Source organism: Sciurus carolinensis, chromosome 7 (assembly GCF_902686445.1).
Source record: "Sciurus carolinensis chromosome 7, mSciCar1.2, whole genome shotgun sequence".
In the NCBI taxonomy this organism is placed as follows: domain Eukaryota; kingdom Metazoa; phylum Chordata; class Mammalia; order Rodentia; family Sciuridae; genus Sciurus; species Sciurus carolinensis.
In genome coordinates this window covers 142823532-142836955 of record NC_062219.1, presented here as the reverse complement: position 1 = coordinate 142836955, position 13424 = coordinate 142823532, and the positions used below count along the sequence as shown (strand labels likewise).

Here is a 13424-nt window from a genome sequence, read left to right as displayed (position 1 = left end):
CCCCTGGGGGTACAAGCTGTGGGGAGCTGGGGGAACGTTCAGCCGCAGTGACTTGGTGTGCAGAGTTCAATGAGCCTGCTGATGGTTCCTGTTTTTAAAAATAAACTTCCTTCGGAAACATTGCTAGAGGTGGCGCCACAGAACTAACTGCATCTCCAGGGGAGATTCTGGCTGGTTCCCTCCCTCCCTGTCTCCACCCCTTCAACGACAGACACGCGACCTTTCCCGCCCCTCTCTGCAAAGCAGTCCAAGCCCCAGGCAGCTGTGACATGAGCATCCTCAAGCTCCTGGATGACAACAAGATGAGGATCATGACGTCCTCGGGGCCAGGGAAGAGAGGACCCGGGAGACCCTGGTTCCCATCATGGGGTTAGCGTGTTCGTCTATGGAAGTCTTAAGCTTGACAGAGTCAGAAACACACTTGCCTGTTTATGCCCATAACGATGCTCATGGCCACTCAGGTTTAGCTCTCAGAAGAAAGGATAAGGACTGATATCACTATAGGACTGGTCACCACCAGTACCCAAAGTAAGGAAGCCATTATTTATTGAGTAACCATGACAGTCAGCAATTTGGCAGGCTGTCTATACACAATATAGAGATTTGTGATTGAAGGTCCAGCTTCTGGACCCAGAACACTGGCTGTCTGCTTACTTGCTGTGTGGCCTTAAGTGAGTTAGTTACCCAACTTCTCTGTGCCTCGGTTTGCTCATGTGTAGTGTTGAGGAACCTGGATCCTCACACTCCCTCAACTCTAAGACATTCCTTCCCCAGTTGCCGGGAGGAGGATTGTTGACTTTGGAAGGCTCACAGTTGATTTTCACCCAGAATTGCCCTCAGGGGAAGGAAGTCACCTGGACTAAGGTTTGGGCCCTTCCTGGGGTTGCTGCATCCTGAGTGGTTACTATGGGGTTCACTGGGCCCACTCCGGGGCAGCTCTGCAGGGCCAGCTCAGCACCAGGGCTCCCCAGGGGGAGATGGGGTGGCATGTATCCACACAGCCTTTAACCGCCCTGCCCCCTCCTGCTCCCTCTCTTCCTCCTCTCAAGAGTTCTGAGGACACACTTCGGAATTTCAGGTTCTCCATCCTGATGGAAAATAGTTACCATAACAGAAAAGATTCCTTTCCTTTCGCATCTTCCTCTTCCCTCTCCTCCTCCTCTTTTCCTTATTCCTAGTAGGCGTATCTTAGCATGGAGCCAGCCACTCCTGGCCCATAGGAGGTCTAATGCAATTCTGGGTTCCTAGCTGCCACTTCACAGATGTTGGTTGTGTGAATTCATGACAAGAACATGGTTCTAACTGGTATGAGCCACTTTCTAGGAAATCCCACCTGTAAGAGACTCAATCCCCAGACATTCTACTCTTATCCAACTCTTGACATCAGCCTCACCACCTTGACCATGCATGCGCCCCCAACCAATTCCATAATATTCTTAGCCTCCATTTTTTGTCATTATTCAGAATTGTGCTCTGCACACACTTTCTTCTCCTGAGTTCTTTATCTTATCCTTTTATCTCATTTGCTTACTGAAGCTTGTATATGAATGATGACTGAAATAGAATGTTACATGTCTGTACCCATAGACTTGGCCAGGGTTCCCTTCCACCTGCCCCAAATGCCACCCCGCCCACCACTGAGAGATAAAATATTCATCACAGTTAGTCCTGCTTGCTCTTTTATTCTGGAATACTCTTTCATTGAAGGGATTGCATCATTTCGAAGGAGAGGAATAAGAAAGTCCCAACCCAGCTGAGTCAGACACCGAAGCTTGAGCCAGGCTTGGATTCCTTGACTCACCCAGCAGGAGTGGTCACGTTGAGTGCAGGGAACTTGTGGAATCTCCCTCTCTGGAATTATTTTTTTTTTAATAGAAGAAATTCTCATTTCCTGGGGTGGCTTAACAGCATTCTGGCTTTAAGGCGAGGAAAGAAATTTGATGACTTAGGTTCAGTTTCCATGATTTTAAGATTTCTGTGGAACTGTGAAGACTCGGGAATGTGAAAACTAAATACCTCTTAACGACTTTATAAATTGCATTAGTTATGAAAAATGTAAATCCAGCTCTGTCACGGGTGATGAAGTTCGTCAGTTAGCAACAGGAAAAAAAGACAGCTCACAAATTTAGAACAGTTTAGAAAAAGGTACAGAGCTCTCCATGGGAGCAGAGTTATGGAAGAACCAGTAGAAAAGAGAATCAGAGAACAGAAGTTTTAAAGCAGCGTGAACAAGAAGACCACGTGCTGTCCGCTTTCGTGGGCAGCCAGAATAGTTGAGAAATGGGAATGACAGTCACTTTGCTGCAGGATTCTTCAAAGAAGACCACTGGTTGCTAACATGGCTTAATGCTATTGCGTGGTGACAGGGCTGGCGTAGCATCCACCACAGACCAGGGGGCTGACCCAGCTGCATTTTGTTCTCCCGGTTCTAGAAGCTAGAAGGCTGAGACCAAACGGGCAGGGGTGGTTTCTCTGGGTTTGCAGGTGGCATCTTCTCCCTGTGTCCTCTGTACTCGTCCTTCTGTGTCCGGTTCTGTTGGAGGAGGGCCACCCCGGGTGAGCCCCTTTTAACTTATCGACTTCTTTGCAGACCCTGCCTCCAAATATAGTTCTCTCTGGAACTACGGGGCATGAGGTCTTCAGCACTGGACTCAACTCACTTCATAACAAGCAGCACTTTCTCCCTGGGTTGTTCCTTCTGTGCATGTTTTACAAGCATCATATGATATTGTCCTTGGAGAAAGAGCAGGCCGTGGCTGTTTGGATGAGATGATTCAAATCTGGCCTCAATGTCCCCCGCCCCACGCTGCCCCTCAGAGCTCAGAGCTCACGCTCCTGGCCCTCCAGCCCCGTCGGTGGCTCCTGCCTGCGTCTTCCTCCTGGCAACACCCTCCTGCTTCCCCCTGAGCTCTGATGTGGGGACTCCCCAGATATTCCTGGTTGATACGGATGATGTCATGTCAGTGTCGTGTAAGCTCAGTGGAGACAAGCCTGCCTCACAGGCAGCTGGCATCTTCGGGTGCCAGGGTGGCATATGCCAGCGAAGCGTCGTGTGAGCTGGGGGCGGAGGGGGGAGGCGATTGGCAGGTTAGCAGCGGGGAGCCAACTTTTATTGACAGAGGAACCCCGGAGGTGCTGAGTAATGTGCTCTCTTCCCTCATCCGATTTCCACGCTTTATAACTGGGAAAAGCAAGAGAGCGGGTCAGCTTGATGGTGATGACTCTAAGCTCCGACTGGAGGAAACGGGTCACGTGGCCTTCACATGCTGGGTGGAGGCAGCCTCTGCCCCAAAGGGGAAGGCCTGGCAGAGGCTCAGCCAGTGCTGAACGACAGAACAGTGGAGTCCTCAGCTCCGGGGCCCAGGGCCCAGGCCTGCCCCTCCTAAGACAAGCAACGGCCTGAGCAGCTGCTACCTGGGAAGCTGCTCAGGGGAGAGACGAGAGCCACCTGGGTAGCGGGAGCAGCCACAGGGAGGCAACCTCTGACATCCAGTGCAAGGGCCTGCATGTCCAAACTCTCCAGCCCTTAGGGGTGGTGTGAAAAGCGCCCGCAGAGGTGACAAGTCCTGGGGGACAGCCCTGCATGAACAGTTACAGCCGTTGCCAACCTTCCCCGACACATGCTCTTCCGGTGGGAAGCTTCCTCTTCCCTTAGGGACCACAGGGTCTTGTCCAGTCCTGGTTTTCTACCACTCACTCATTCTATGCCATCTTGGCTGGCCTTGTCCCCTCCTGACCCTTAGATGAGGACACTTTCCCCGCTTTTGCTTCCTGCTTCGCCCCTCCCACCCCACCTCTCTCTAGCAGTCTTATCACACCCGAGGGTTTGACTACCTCCATCTCCTTGGCCCCATCTCTCTGGGGACCCTGGGTATGAATTTCTGCACAGAGTTCCTCTAGGCAGGTGGTTCTCACCCTCAGTGACCCAGGCTTAGAATCACCTGGGAGGATTTGAAGAAATGCTGAAGCCTAAGCTGCACCCCAGACCCACTAAAGTAGAATCTCTAGGGATAGGAATCAGGCATCGGTGTTTTGGAAAAGTTGTTTTTAATTTTTAATTCCCCCGCCTGGAGATAACTGTCTCTCTTCCCACCTCCTACAGTGCTTTATGTGAACTGTTCTTAGAAACTTGATCTATGTATAGAAAACTGGTTCACATGTCTATATGCACAGGACTCTGAAGCCATGAGCTGTTAGGCAAGTTTGTTCATCTCTCTCAGGGCCTCAGTTTCCCCATCTGTAAAATGGTGGTGGGGCGTTTAATAATAGCACTTACTTTATAAGGTTGTGCAGATATAAAGCTTAGTTATGTCTGGGACAAGACAAGCGAGGACTAAAGACAGCTGCTGGAGTTTTGAGTAGTTAGTAAGATTTCTGAGTAATGAATTTATGCCTGATCCAGTGGTTTTAAAACTTTAGCTTACATAAGGATGTCTTGGAGAGTCTGTTAATAACAACTTCTTGACCCCTTTTCCAGATATTCAGATCCCACAATCCAGGGTAGGGCCATGTCCTACCTTTCTAGAAACCTCCTGGGTGGTGTGGTGCTGCAGGTCTGAGGGCCCACTGGCAACAGGGACGGGATTCACTCTGTATCCTCTCCTGCGTGCCCCTTAGCCCAGCGAGGGGCGTGAGGACAACTCTGTGAGATCTCTCCTAGAGTCTGGGCCCCAGAGACTAGTCCCCACAGCCAACTTGACTAATCGCTGGCCCAGCTCCCAGGTTCCAGAGCTTGTCTGGCTCCTCCCAAAGAGCAGAGCCCTTACTGCCTCTGGCGTATCCACCAGAGCTTCCAAAGATTAGGATGGATCCTGGCCTGAGCACAACTCAAAACTGGCCCAAACTCTGTGAGTTGTGACCCCCCCCAGGACTTAAATTAGAAGTCATGAGATTGTGAGCAACACTGAGATTGGGTAAAGTTGCCTTCCATGTCATATTGTAGGTTTAACATCGGAATCCAAAAACCTGACATTTGAAGTGCTCCAAAATCCAAAACACTTTGAGCACCAACGCAATGACACAAGTGAAAAATCTGACAGTGTGAAACTTGGTTTCATGTACAAAATTATTAAAAAATACCGTATAAGATTACTTTCAGGTTATTTGTACAAAGGGGTATATGAAACATAAATGAGTTTTGGGTGTAGACGTGGGTCTTATCCCCAAGATATCTTATATTCTAAAATCTGAAAAAAATCCCCCATCCAAAATACTTCTGGTCTCAAGCATTTTGGATAAGGGACACTCCACCTGTATTTCCTTGAAATGGACTTCTCTTTTGTCTTGCCTCAGGGGCCTCAGCAGAGCCCAGGGCTTTCTTGCTCTGTCCTTGGATTTAAACCTTGGTCAGATTGTCCCTGTAAGCCTGTCAGGCCCCTCTATGTGGAAGGAGAAACACTGGCTACTCCCTGGGCTAAGTCAGCCGCCATCTTGTGTATCTTCCTCAGACTAGCGCAGAGCTCCATCCCTGCTCTTGACCCTAATCCTGGCTTTCCCAGTGAGATTTCAGCTTTTTTCTTAGTTTTTCTCCCTAGGCAGACACCTGAGGCGTGGCCATCATACCTGGCTCTTTGTCCTTGTGGTCTTTGTTGGGTTCATCCCACTTCCATATAGCCAAGTTATCTCTCTCGTTACATTCTCCTTCTAAGCTGGCTTTTTAATTTTGTTTCCATTTTAACTCAAGCCCATTACACTAAATACTGTACACATTATTATCCCCTAAATGAATTTCCTCAATCAGTTTTAGCAAGCAAGGTCAGGGTCCAAGGAGCTGGAAGCCCAGTCCTTGAATTGGCTCTCAACCAAAACAGCAGAACAGCCCCCTCCTTCCCAAACCAACATTGCTCCCAGAGGGATGCGGTTTTACATCAGTGAAGAATGTATTAATTAAAGCAAATGAAAATGCCCTCATTTGTTGTAATGAATTTAGTTCTTGCAGGCCTTTTTCTTTGGGGTCGCCTGCCTGGATGATGTGCTAAAAAGAATCAAAGGAAGAAAAGACATTAAGTTCATCACCGCCTTCAGAGACCTGCTGTTCACCACCTTGGCTTTTCCCGTGTCCACAGTAAGTGACCAGGTTGTGGAGCTCATATAACAGACAGATGGACAGACTCTTCTGGGCAGCCAGGTTGTTTGGGAACCTATTATCGAAAACCAGAGCCACTGCAGTTGCATAAATGTTCTGTCTGTGGCTGTACCACACTGTCCAGGGTCATCAGGAAATGGGGAACTGTACTCATCATATTTATCACGAATTTTTGTATCTTTGTGAAAGCTTAATGCAAGGTCCTTATCGCTGTCTAGACCTTATTGCTGTCGAATGGGGAAATTTGAAGGAACTTCCTCCATCAAGTACAGTCAGTCTTCCTTATCGGTGGGTTTTCCATCCATGAATTCAGCCAATCCTGGATCAAAAATATTTGAATATAAAGACAACAATTAAATACAAATTTAGAAGCAATGCATTGTAACAACTATTAACATTATATCGGGTATAAGAAACCAAGAGTGATTTAAAGTCTGCTGGAGGATATGTGCAGGTGATATGCATATACTATGCATTTTGTATGAGAGACTGGAGCATCTGTGGATTTGGCATCCTTGGGGGTTCTTGGAGTCAACGCACCAAGAGTACGGAAATTATGTAACTGAAGCAACTTTATTTCCATTAGGGTGATTAGAATGGAGAGCCCAGTGGGGGAAAGTGACCTATTTCCCCTTTTATACATCTCATGTCACTTGGTACAATAAGCCTGGGTTACTTCTCCAAGTGGAAAATCATCAAGTTAAAATAATTTTAAAAATAAAAGATCTGAGACCTTCAGAATTGGCACATGGAAAAGACGATCTCAGAGAGAAAGACAAGCCTAGCGTAGGACACACAGTAGGTGCTTCATTCATTGTGCTGAACAAACAGACATCAGGAAAAAGCAGACATGAAAGGGACGGTGAGTTGGTTTGCTAATGTCACCCCTCCCTTCTGTTCCAGTCATCAGCTAGGGTGGGAAAACAGATCCAGCCTGCCGGCTGAGCAGCAGGGCCTAGGGTTAGAAATGATCACCTGTCATTGTCCTACTTCCTGTGGCACCTGCACTTCAGAACCAAAGGAAAATGAAACTCTGCAAACACTAATGAGTTTTCAGGTAACAGAGCAAATACTAGCATTCCAGATTCACTGTGCCAAACACCACCAGCTCCGCCCCCAGAAAGTCTTCTAAAGGTCAAAATTTTAAAATTAACAGTGGAGTCTGTCTATGTTTTTAAGGCTTATAAATTAAACCTATGAAATTTCAGAAGATGGGAAGATCAGAAGATTAATAGTCCCCCACCCCATTTTCAGCATCAACGGTAACATAGCAGACAGATGATCTGACATTTAGGAAACACGGTAGATGGAGATCAGTCAAAGTCCTGAGCAAGGAAGTGACCTGACTCTCGGCTAGCTAGCTAGCTTCTGAATTATCCAAGAGTTTGTCAGTTTTTAAGGGGTGGGCAAGAAGTGTGTAAGAATCAAGCCATTCCAGGTACCAGCTCTCAAGACTCCAGGTGCACGCTAGGAGGAGAAAGAAGTCATTGGTGAAACAAAGTGCTCATGGTCTATGTGTCTAGGCTTTTCGATTTCTTTTTGGGACTGGGGATCTAAATCAGGGATGCTTTACCACTGAGCCACATCCCAGCCCATTTTTATTTTTTTGAGACTGAGTCTCACTAAGCAATTAGGGCCCTTCTAAGTTGCTTAGGCTAGCCTCAAAATTGAGATCCTCCTGTCTAAGCCTCCCAAATTGCTGGGATTATGGGCATGGGCCACCATACATCTAGCTTATCTGTATCTTTTCTGCCTGCCTTGATAACAAATAATTGAAATGCTAATCAACAAGTGCATGAGGCATTCCCCAGGGAACTGGGATGTAGTAATTCTACCATAAACATTTTTTCCTTTCATTTGATATTCTTACAATGTATATATGAGTTATCTTTAAGACTGGTATCTATTTGAATTTTGCTGTTTCCTTGATTATCTTAGAAAACTTTGATGAAAAACAAACCTAATGATGCTGTTTTTTTTTTTTTTTTGGTTTTATTTCCAGTTTGTATTTTTGGTATTCTGGACCATCTTTCTCTATGATCGAGAGCTCGTTTACCCCAAGGTCCTAGATGACATCTTTCCAGTATGGATGAATCACGCAATGGTGAGTGAGGGAACCTGGAGGAACGTCGAAGGTCAGGGACCCGCACCCTGAACCTCCCAAGTGCTTATTCATGTTCCTCAGCTTCTCCAATCACTCCTCCCTCCCCCCCGTCACTACTTAAAGAGCACTTTGATGGTCATGAAATGAGAAACTGCCACTGGAGTTGCAGAGTCCACTGAGAGCAGCGGAGATGGCCAGGCAAGACTCTCTGTTATGTCACCTAGGAAGTCATCAAAAAGCCATGCCACCCAGAGGACAGGCAACCTTCTAGCTCAGCTCAGTTCTGAACACACATAACATGCGACCCTATTCCTAGCTAGGAGTGGAATAAAGCAAGCCTGACACAAAGCCCACCCCGCGGTAGCCGCAGAACGTCTCGCAGCTCAGCCGCGGCTCTCAGCTGCACTTTGCTCAGGACTCCGCATCGCCAATGGAATTCTTCTTTGCATATTTCTCTGAATACATTTTTATTTGGGTTTTCATGTCATGACACGTTTCCATGTCAGGAGGTGATAAGGAGGTTTCAGCTTCTGTGAAGCACATGACATTTAAAAATCGGAGGGAGCCAGGCACCATGGCGCATGCTCATAATCTCAGGGACTCAGGAGGATCCCAAGTTCAAAGCCAGCCTCAGGAACTTAGCAAGGCCCTAAGCAACATAGGGAGACCCTGTATCAAAATAAAAAATAAAAAGGGCTGGGGATGTGGCTCAGTGGTTAAGAGCCCCTGGGTTCAATAAACAAAAGCAAGCAAAGAAACAAATAAATAAAAATAAAAATCAGAGGGAAATCTCAAGAGAGAAGCATAGCCAGGTCCACGTCCACTCAGACGTTCTTCTGCCCCTCAGCTCTGCATGGTCTTCAAACTCATATGTCAATGACCTGGAAAGCAGCTCAGTCCCCTAGCACTGCCGCCCAATTGGGCACCTCCAGAAAAAAAATCTTACCTGCAGCTCAAATATTTCATTCTGTGAGATATTATCCATTAATATGCACCAGTTCTGATCTAATTTAGACATCCAGACCAAAAGCTACATATTAAATAATCTCTACCTCTCAGAAATCCCCTCCTACCAACAACAACTTGTCTTCTCTATTCTTTATTAATATTAATCTGAGACACACCTATCTGGGGAATAGTCCTGCTTTTTTTTTCTTTTGTATAATGGCACATTACACTATACAAAGCATGTTCCTCAGCTAGAGCTCATTTAACAACCTTCTTTGATAACCGGCATCATCTCGATTTTTACAAATGAAAAAAAATTAGCTAAGAGAGGGCAAGTATCTTACCTGGGACCATCAAGCTCAGACACAGTACAGCTAGGGTTGTTTTCTGAGGACAATTCATTCTGTGTCACCTCTGGTCACAGGTAAGTCCAGACTTTGTGGTTTTGATCTAGTTTTACAATTTGCCAGGCAATCCAAAGGATGCCACTTGCTTGGTTAATTAATATAGCAAAGTGAGAATTTTCACGTAAAAAAAAAAAAATATCCAGGATCCCCATCTGTATGCTTCTAAGCAAAATCTGAGAAAGCAAAGTGATTGGAAACAATTGGCTGAGCTGGAACTTGCAAAAATAATCAAGAGGCAGAATCTCAAGTGTGCCTTCTATTTGGGGCCAAACTCATGTATCACACATGGTGTCCAAGCTATGTGAGCTCACCTAGTCATTTTCTTATAATGATCGCCAGCTCCTTCCCTCTTGGGAGCTCATTTCCCACCATGATGCCTGATTGGCTTTCTTCCAAAGAGTTGTGTTGATGATGCCCAATATTTGTGACCTTGCTAAGTAAACAGCCATATGGATTGTTGATCATTTTGGAAGCAGAGAGCTGGATAATGTATTATATCCATGAGCCAGTGAGTAAGGCAGCTCCTGTACAATGGAGATGCTTAGGTGTCCTGTGCCTTCACAACCTGGGAGTGGGGTTGGTGACTCTGCCCTTTGCTTTTGGGTCATTCGAGTCACTCACATCCCTTAGAAGGGACAGGAGTCCCAGGACGTGGGACAGTGGTGACCAGGAGAGAAGAGGAGGAGTTAGCCTGCCTTGGGTCAGAGGCAGATATGCTTCTGTTTCTCTCTCAACCTCATTGGTGAAATCCCAGCAGAGCCACCTCTAGGAAAGTCATCAGTGTCAGCAAGACCAAGGTGGGGTGTCCCTAATTCACTTATCCCCAAACTTCCTGCTTCCCTTTGGTGTCTGCTCCAAATCCAGTGCCCTCATGGCTACATCTCATCCCTCTCTCCCAGACTGTCCCTTACTCTGGACATTTCCACCCTCACTATTTAACTTTCCTGGGCTTTTGCCTGAAGGAATGCTCTTTGCCAACTTCTTAGATACTAAACTTATATGGAAATGGCTGTTCTTGGTGGTAGGTTTCAGGTCTGGAATGTCCCCCAAAGGTCCCTGTGGTAAAAGACATGATTCCCAGGAAGGTGCTGTTGGGAGGTGGTAGACCTAGTAAGAGTCTCTAGGTCATTGCGGTCTTTAGAGGGCATAGTGAACCCCAGGCCCCTTCCTCTTCCTCTTTTTCACTTCCCAGCTACAAAGTGAGAGGTTTGGCTCCTCCACGCCCTCACCTCCATGATGTCCTGCCTCACCACAGGGTAAAACCAATGAGGTCCATTGATCATGGAAGGGACAATAAAAAAGTGAGCCCCAATGAGCCTTCTCTCTTTATAAGTTGACTATTTCAGGTATTTGTTATAGAATGGAAACTCAACTAACACTGGGACCATGTGTTAACATATTTCTCTAGTACCCTTACATGACCTCTGTGCCCTTTGATCCATATTTGACTAGTACTCTTACATGACCACCCAAAGGAGTGAATCCAATGCTGGCAAATTGCCCCATTGGGTGCCAAAGTCACACCTGGTGGTCTGGTTACTAGTGGCTTCTGTTGGCGTTTCCCCACTCTGGGAATTGCTCCCTGTTCTGCTCCCTTTTCCTCCCCACAATTTAAGAATTAATACCTCTGTCACCAGCTTCATGCTGCCCTGGAAGTTCTCTCACTTGGCAGTCCTCCTTATCTTGCTATTCTACCTTTATCATTGGGATCTTTTCCCTGTTACCATTTGTGATGCTGCCCTGGGTTTTATAAGTAGTAGCTGTTAAGTTCAGAAATACCTCTGTGCCCTTTGATCCAGTGTGGTTCCAGAAGCTTCTGACTAACCAAGTCTTCGGAATCCTCCCAGCCCAACCCTCCTAATCCTCAGGAACTCATCATTGCAGTAGGCCTCTCCTAAGCAGACAGTCCTCCCTACTGGACATTTCCCTGTCCTTGCTACATCTTCGGCCCAAATAGTCACAGTGGTGGGATATTTGTATCCACCACAGACGGGCAGCTGCTCTGGTGACAGAAGAGCTCCCGTCTGGGCCTGGCTGCCTTAGGTCATGTAGATCAACCTGACTGTTTTATTGCTAAGCAGTTCCCCAGTCTTCATTTTTTATGGGAAAGAACAACAAAGTATTCCTCCAGGTTTTGCCAGGAAAACATCAACTCTTCAGGTCTTATCTAAATGCTTACTAAAGATAGAACCACAGCAGACAGATTTAAATAGCAGGAAAAGAAGTCTTAGTAACTGAGAAAACTATCAGAACCCAACTGGAGGGAAGCTGGTGTACTTATTTCTCTGGAAATCAACCTAAATTATTCTCAAGGATGAGTGAGAGGGACCAGAGCTCCTTCTCATGGAAAGAGAGTCCTGCTACATTTGAAAACAGCACATGGCTATTGAGAACGTGTGTCTAAGCACTTTACAGACTACCGAGGACTGCATGGATGTATGTAATTATCATGCAAACTTGAGAATTCCCAGCCAAGGTCCATGACCCCGCCTTCCAACAGTCTTAGAACTAAAAAAGTTCCATTGATATTAGTAGTGGCTTCAGAACAATCAGCCATTGTAAGAGGAAGGCTTTTCCTGGACTCTTCAAATTTGAGGAAGCACCAGCTACAGCTACTTAGCTGCTGGATACATTGTCACTTATTCACTTAAAAAAAATAATTAGTAAGCACCATTATGTATGGACATGACAGTTAACAAGGGTTTTGACATCTAGTGGTGTCAAATCTGATTGGCTATAGCATACAGACACCAAGTGAACTAAGGAACAGCTAACACTAGTACGAGACACTGGCCCGGGTGGGGGCGTGGATCTGTGGTTACTGCCAGGTATGTCCAGGCCTGGCTGTGACCCACATACGGGCATGACTGGACAACCTCTTCCAGGACGTGCTGAGAGTCCAAATGCCCAAGGATCAAACTCTAGATCTCCCAGCTCCTTCCTCAATCATAGCAGGCAAGGTGTGGTCTATCCCAAGAATTCAGATCCAATTTCAGATTTTTCTCTCCCATTCGTAAGCTTGATATGAAATTGTTGAGGGGATCGGTGAGTCCTGAGGAGTAAGATGTTCCCCCATGGCCACGTCAGCGCCAGATGACCTTCCTTGGTCTCCAGGCATCATAAACTCCTCCCTGCCCTCTGGCTTCCCCACCTCCACCCCAGCCCCACCTCTGAGCATAGGCCACCCCTAGTCTAGAAATCTCCTGATAGCTTGGTGTTTACCAACCTTTAGGAAAGAGACTCCTCTGTGAATCTTGGACTCTTCCCCAAGAAAAACACAGGTGCCTATTAAATTTTGTATACTATTTGAGGCTCATGGGCCTTCAAAATTCCATTTATGAGCCTTGAGGTAAGAGTGCCTGACATAACTGAGAATAAACTTGAAAAGAAGGGCCCCAGATGATTTCCAAAACAAAAGGACAAAAATCAAGAATTTTTTTAATTTTTAAAAAATCACTATTATGTACTTAGTGCCATTCTTGTCTCTATAGGGTGTAAGAGAAATCTGAGATATGGTTCCTAATCTTAAGAAATTCAACATATAGGCATTATATACCTAATCCAACATTTATATAAAATCTAGCTAATTTATGTGATAATTAATAGGTGACACATTCGACTTGAATATAAGGAAGTGCTAAATAAAGGTATATACTAAGTATCTACTATGTGCCACATTATTTTCTAAGACCTGAGGATACAGCAGTAACCAACACTGTCCGGAGAAACCCTGTCCTTGTATATATGCATAATCCTGTCTTGTACAGTAGGCATAATCCTAAGCATTAAACAGTAAGTGAATAGCACTATGCCACATAGTGAAATTAATAAAGGTAAAACTAAGCAGGGTAAAGAGAGAGATTGGTAGTGTGCATGAATG

The 13424-nt window shown here is 46.0% G+C and overlaps 1 protein-coding gene across 5 annotated transcripts in view; it reads left to right on the top strand.

Annotated features, from left to right (window-relative positions):
• Adtrp (androgen dependent TFPI regulating protein) overlaps positions 1-13424 on the top strand; it is an 82450-nt gene that overhangs the window by 26785 nt on the left and 42241 nt on the right. For all 5 annotated transcript variants that reach the window (XM_047559613.1, XM_047559612.1, XM_047559611.1 and 2 more), the window contains 2 exons: positions 5930-6064; positions 8088-8189. In XM_047559613.1, the coding sequence (XP_047415569.1) occupies positions 5930-6064; positions 8088-8189 (237 nt within the window). The remainder of the gene's footprint in view (positions 1-5929; positions 6065-8087; positions 8190-13424) is intronic.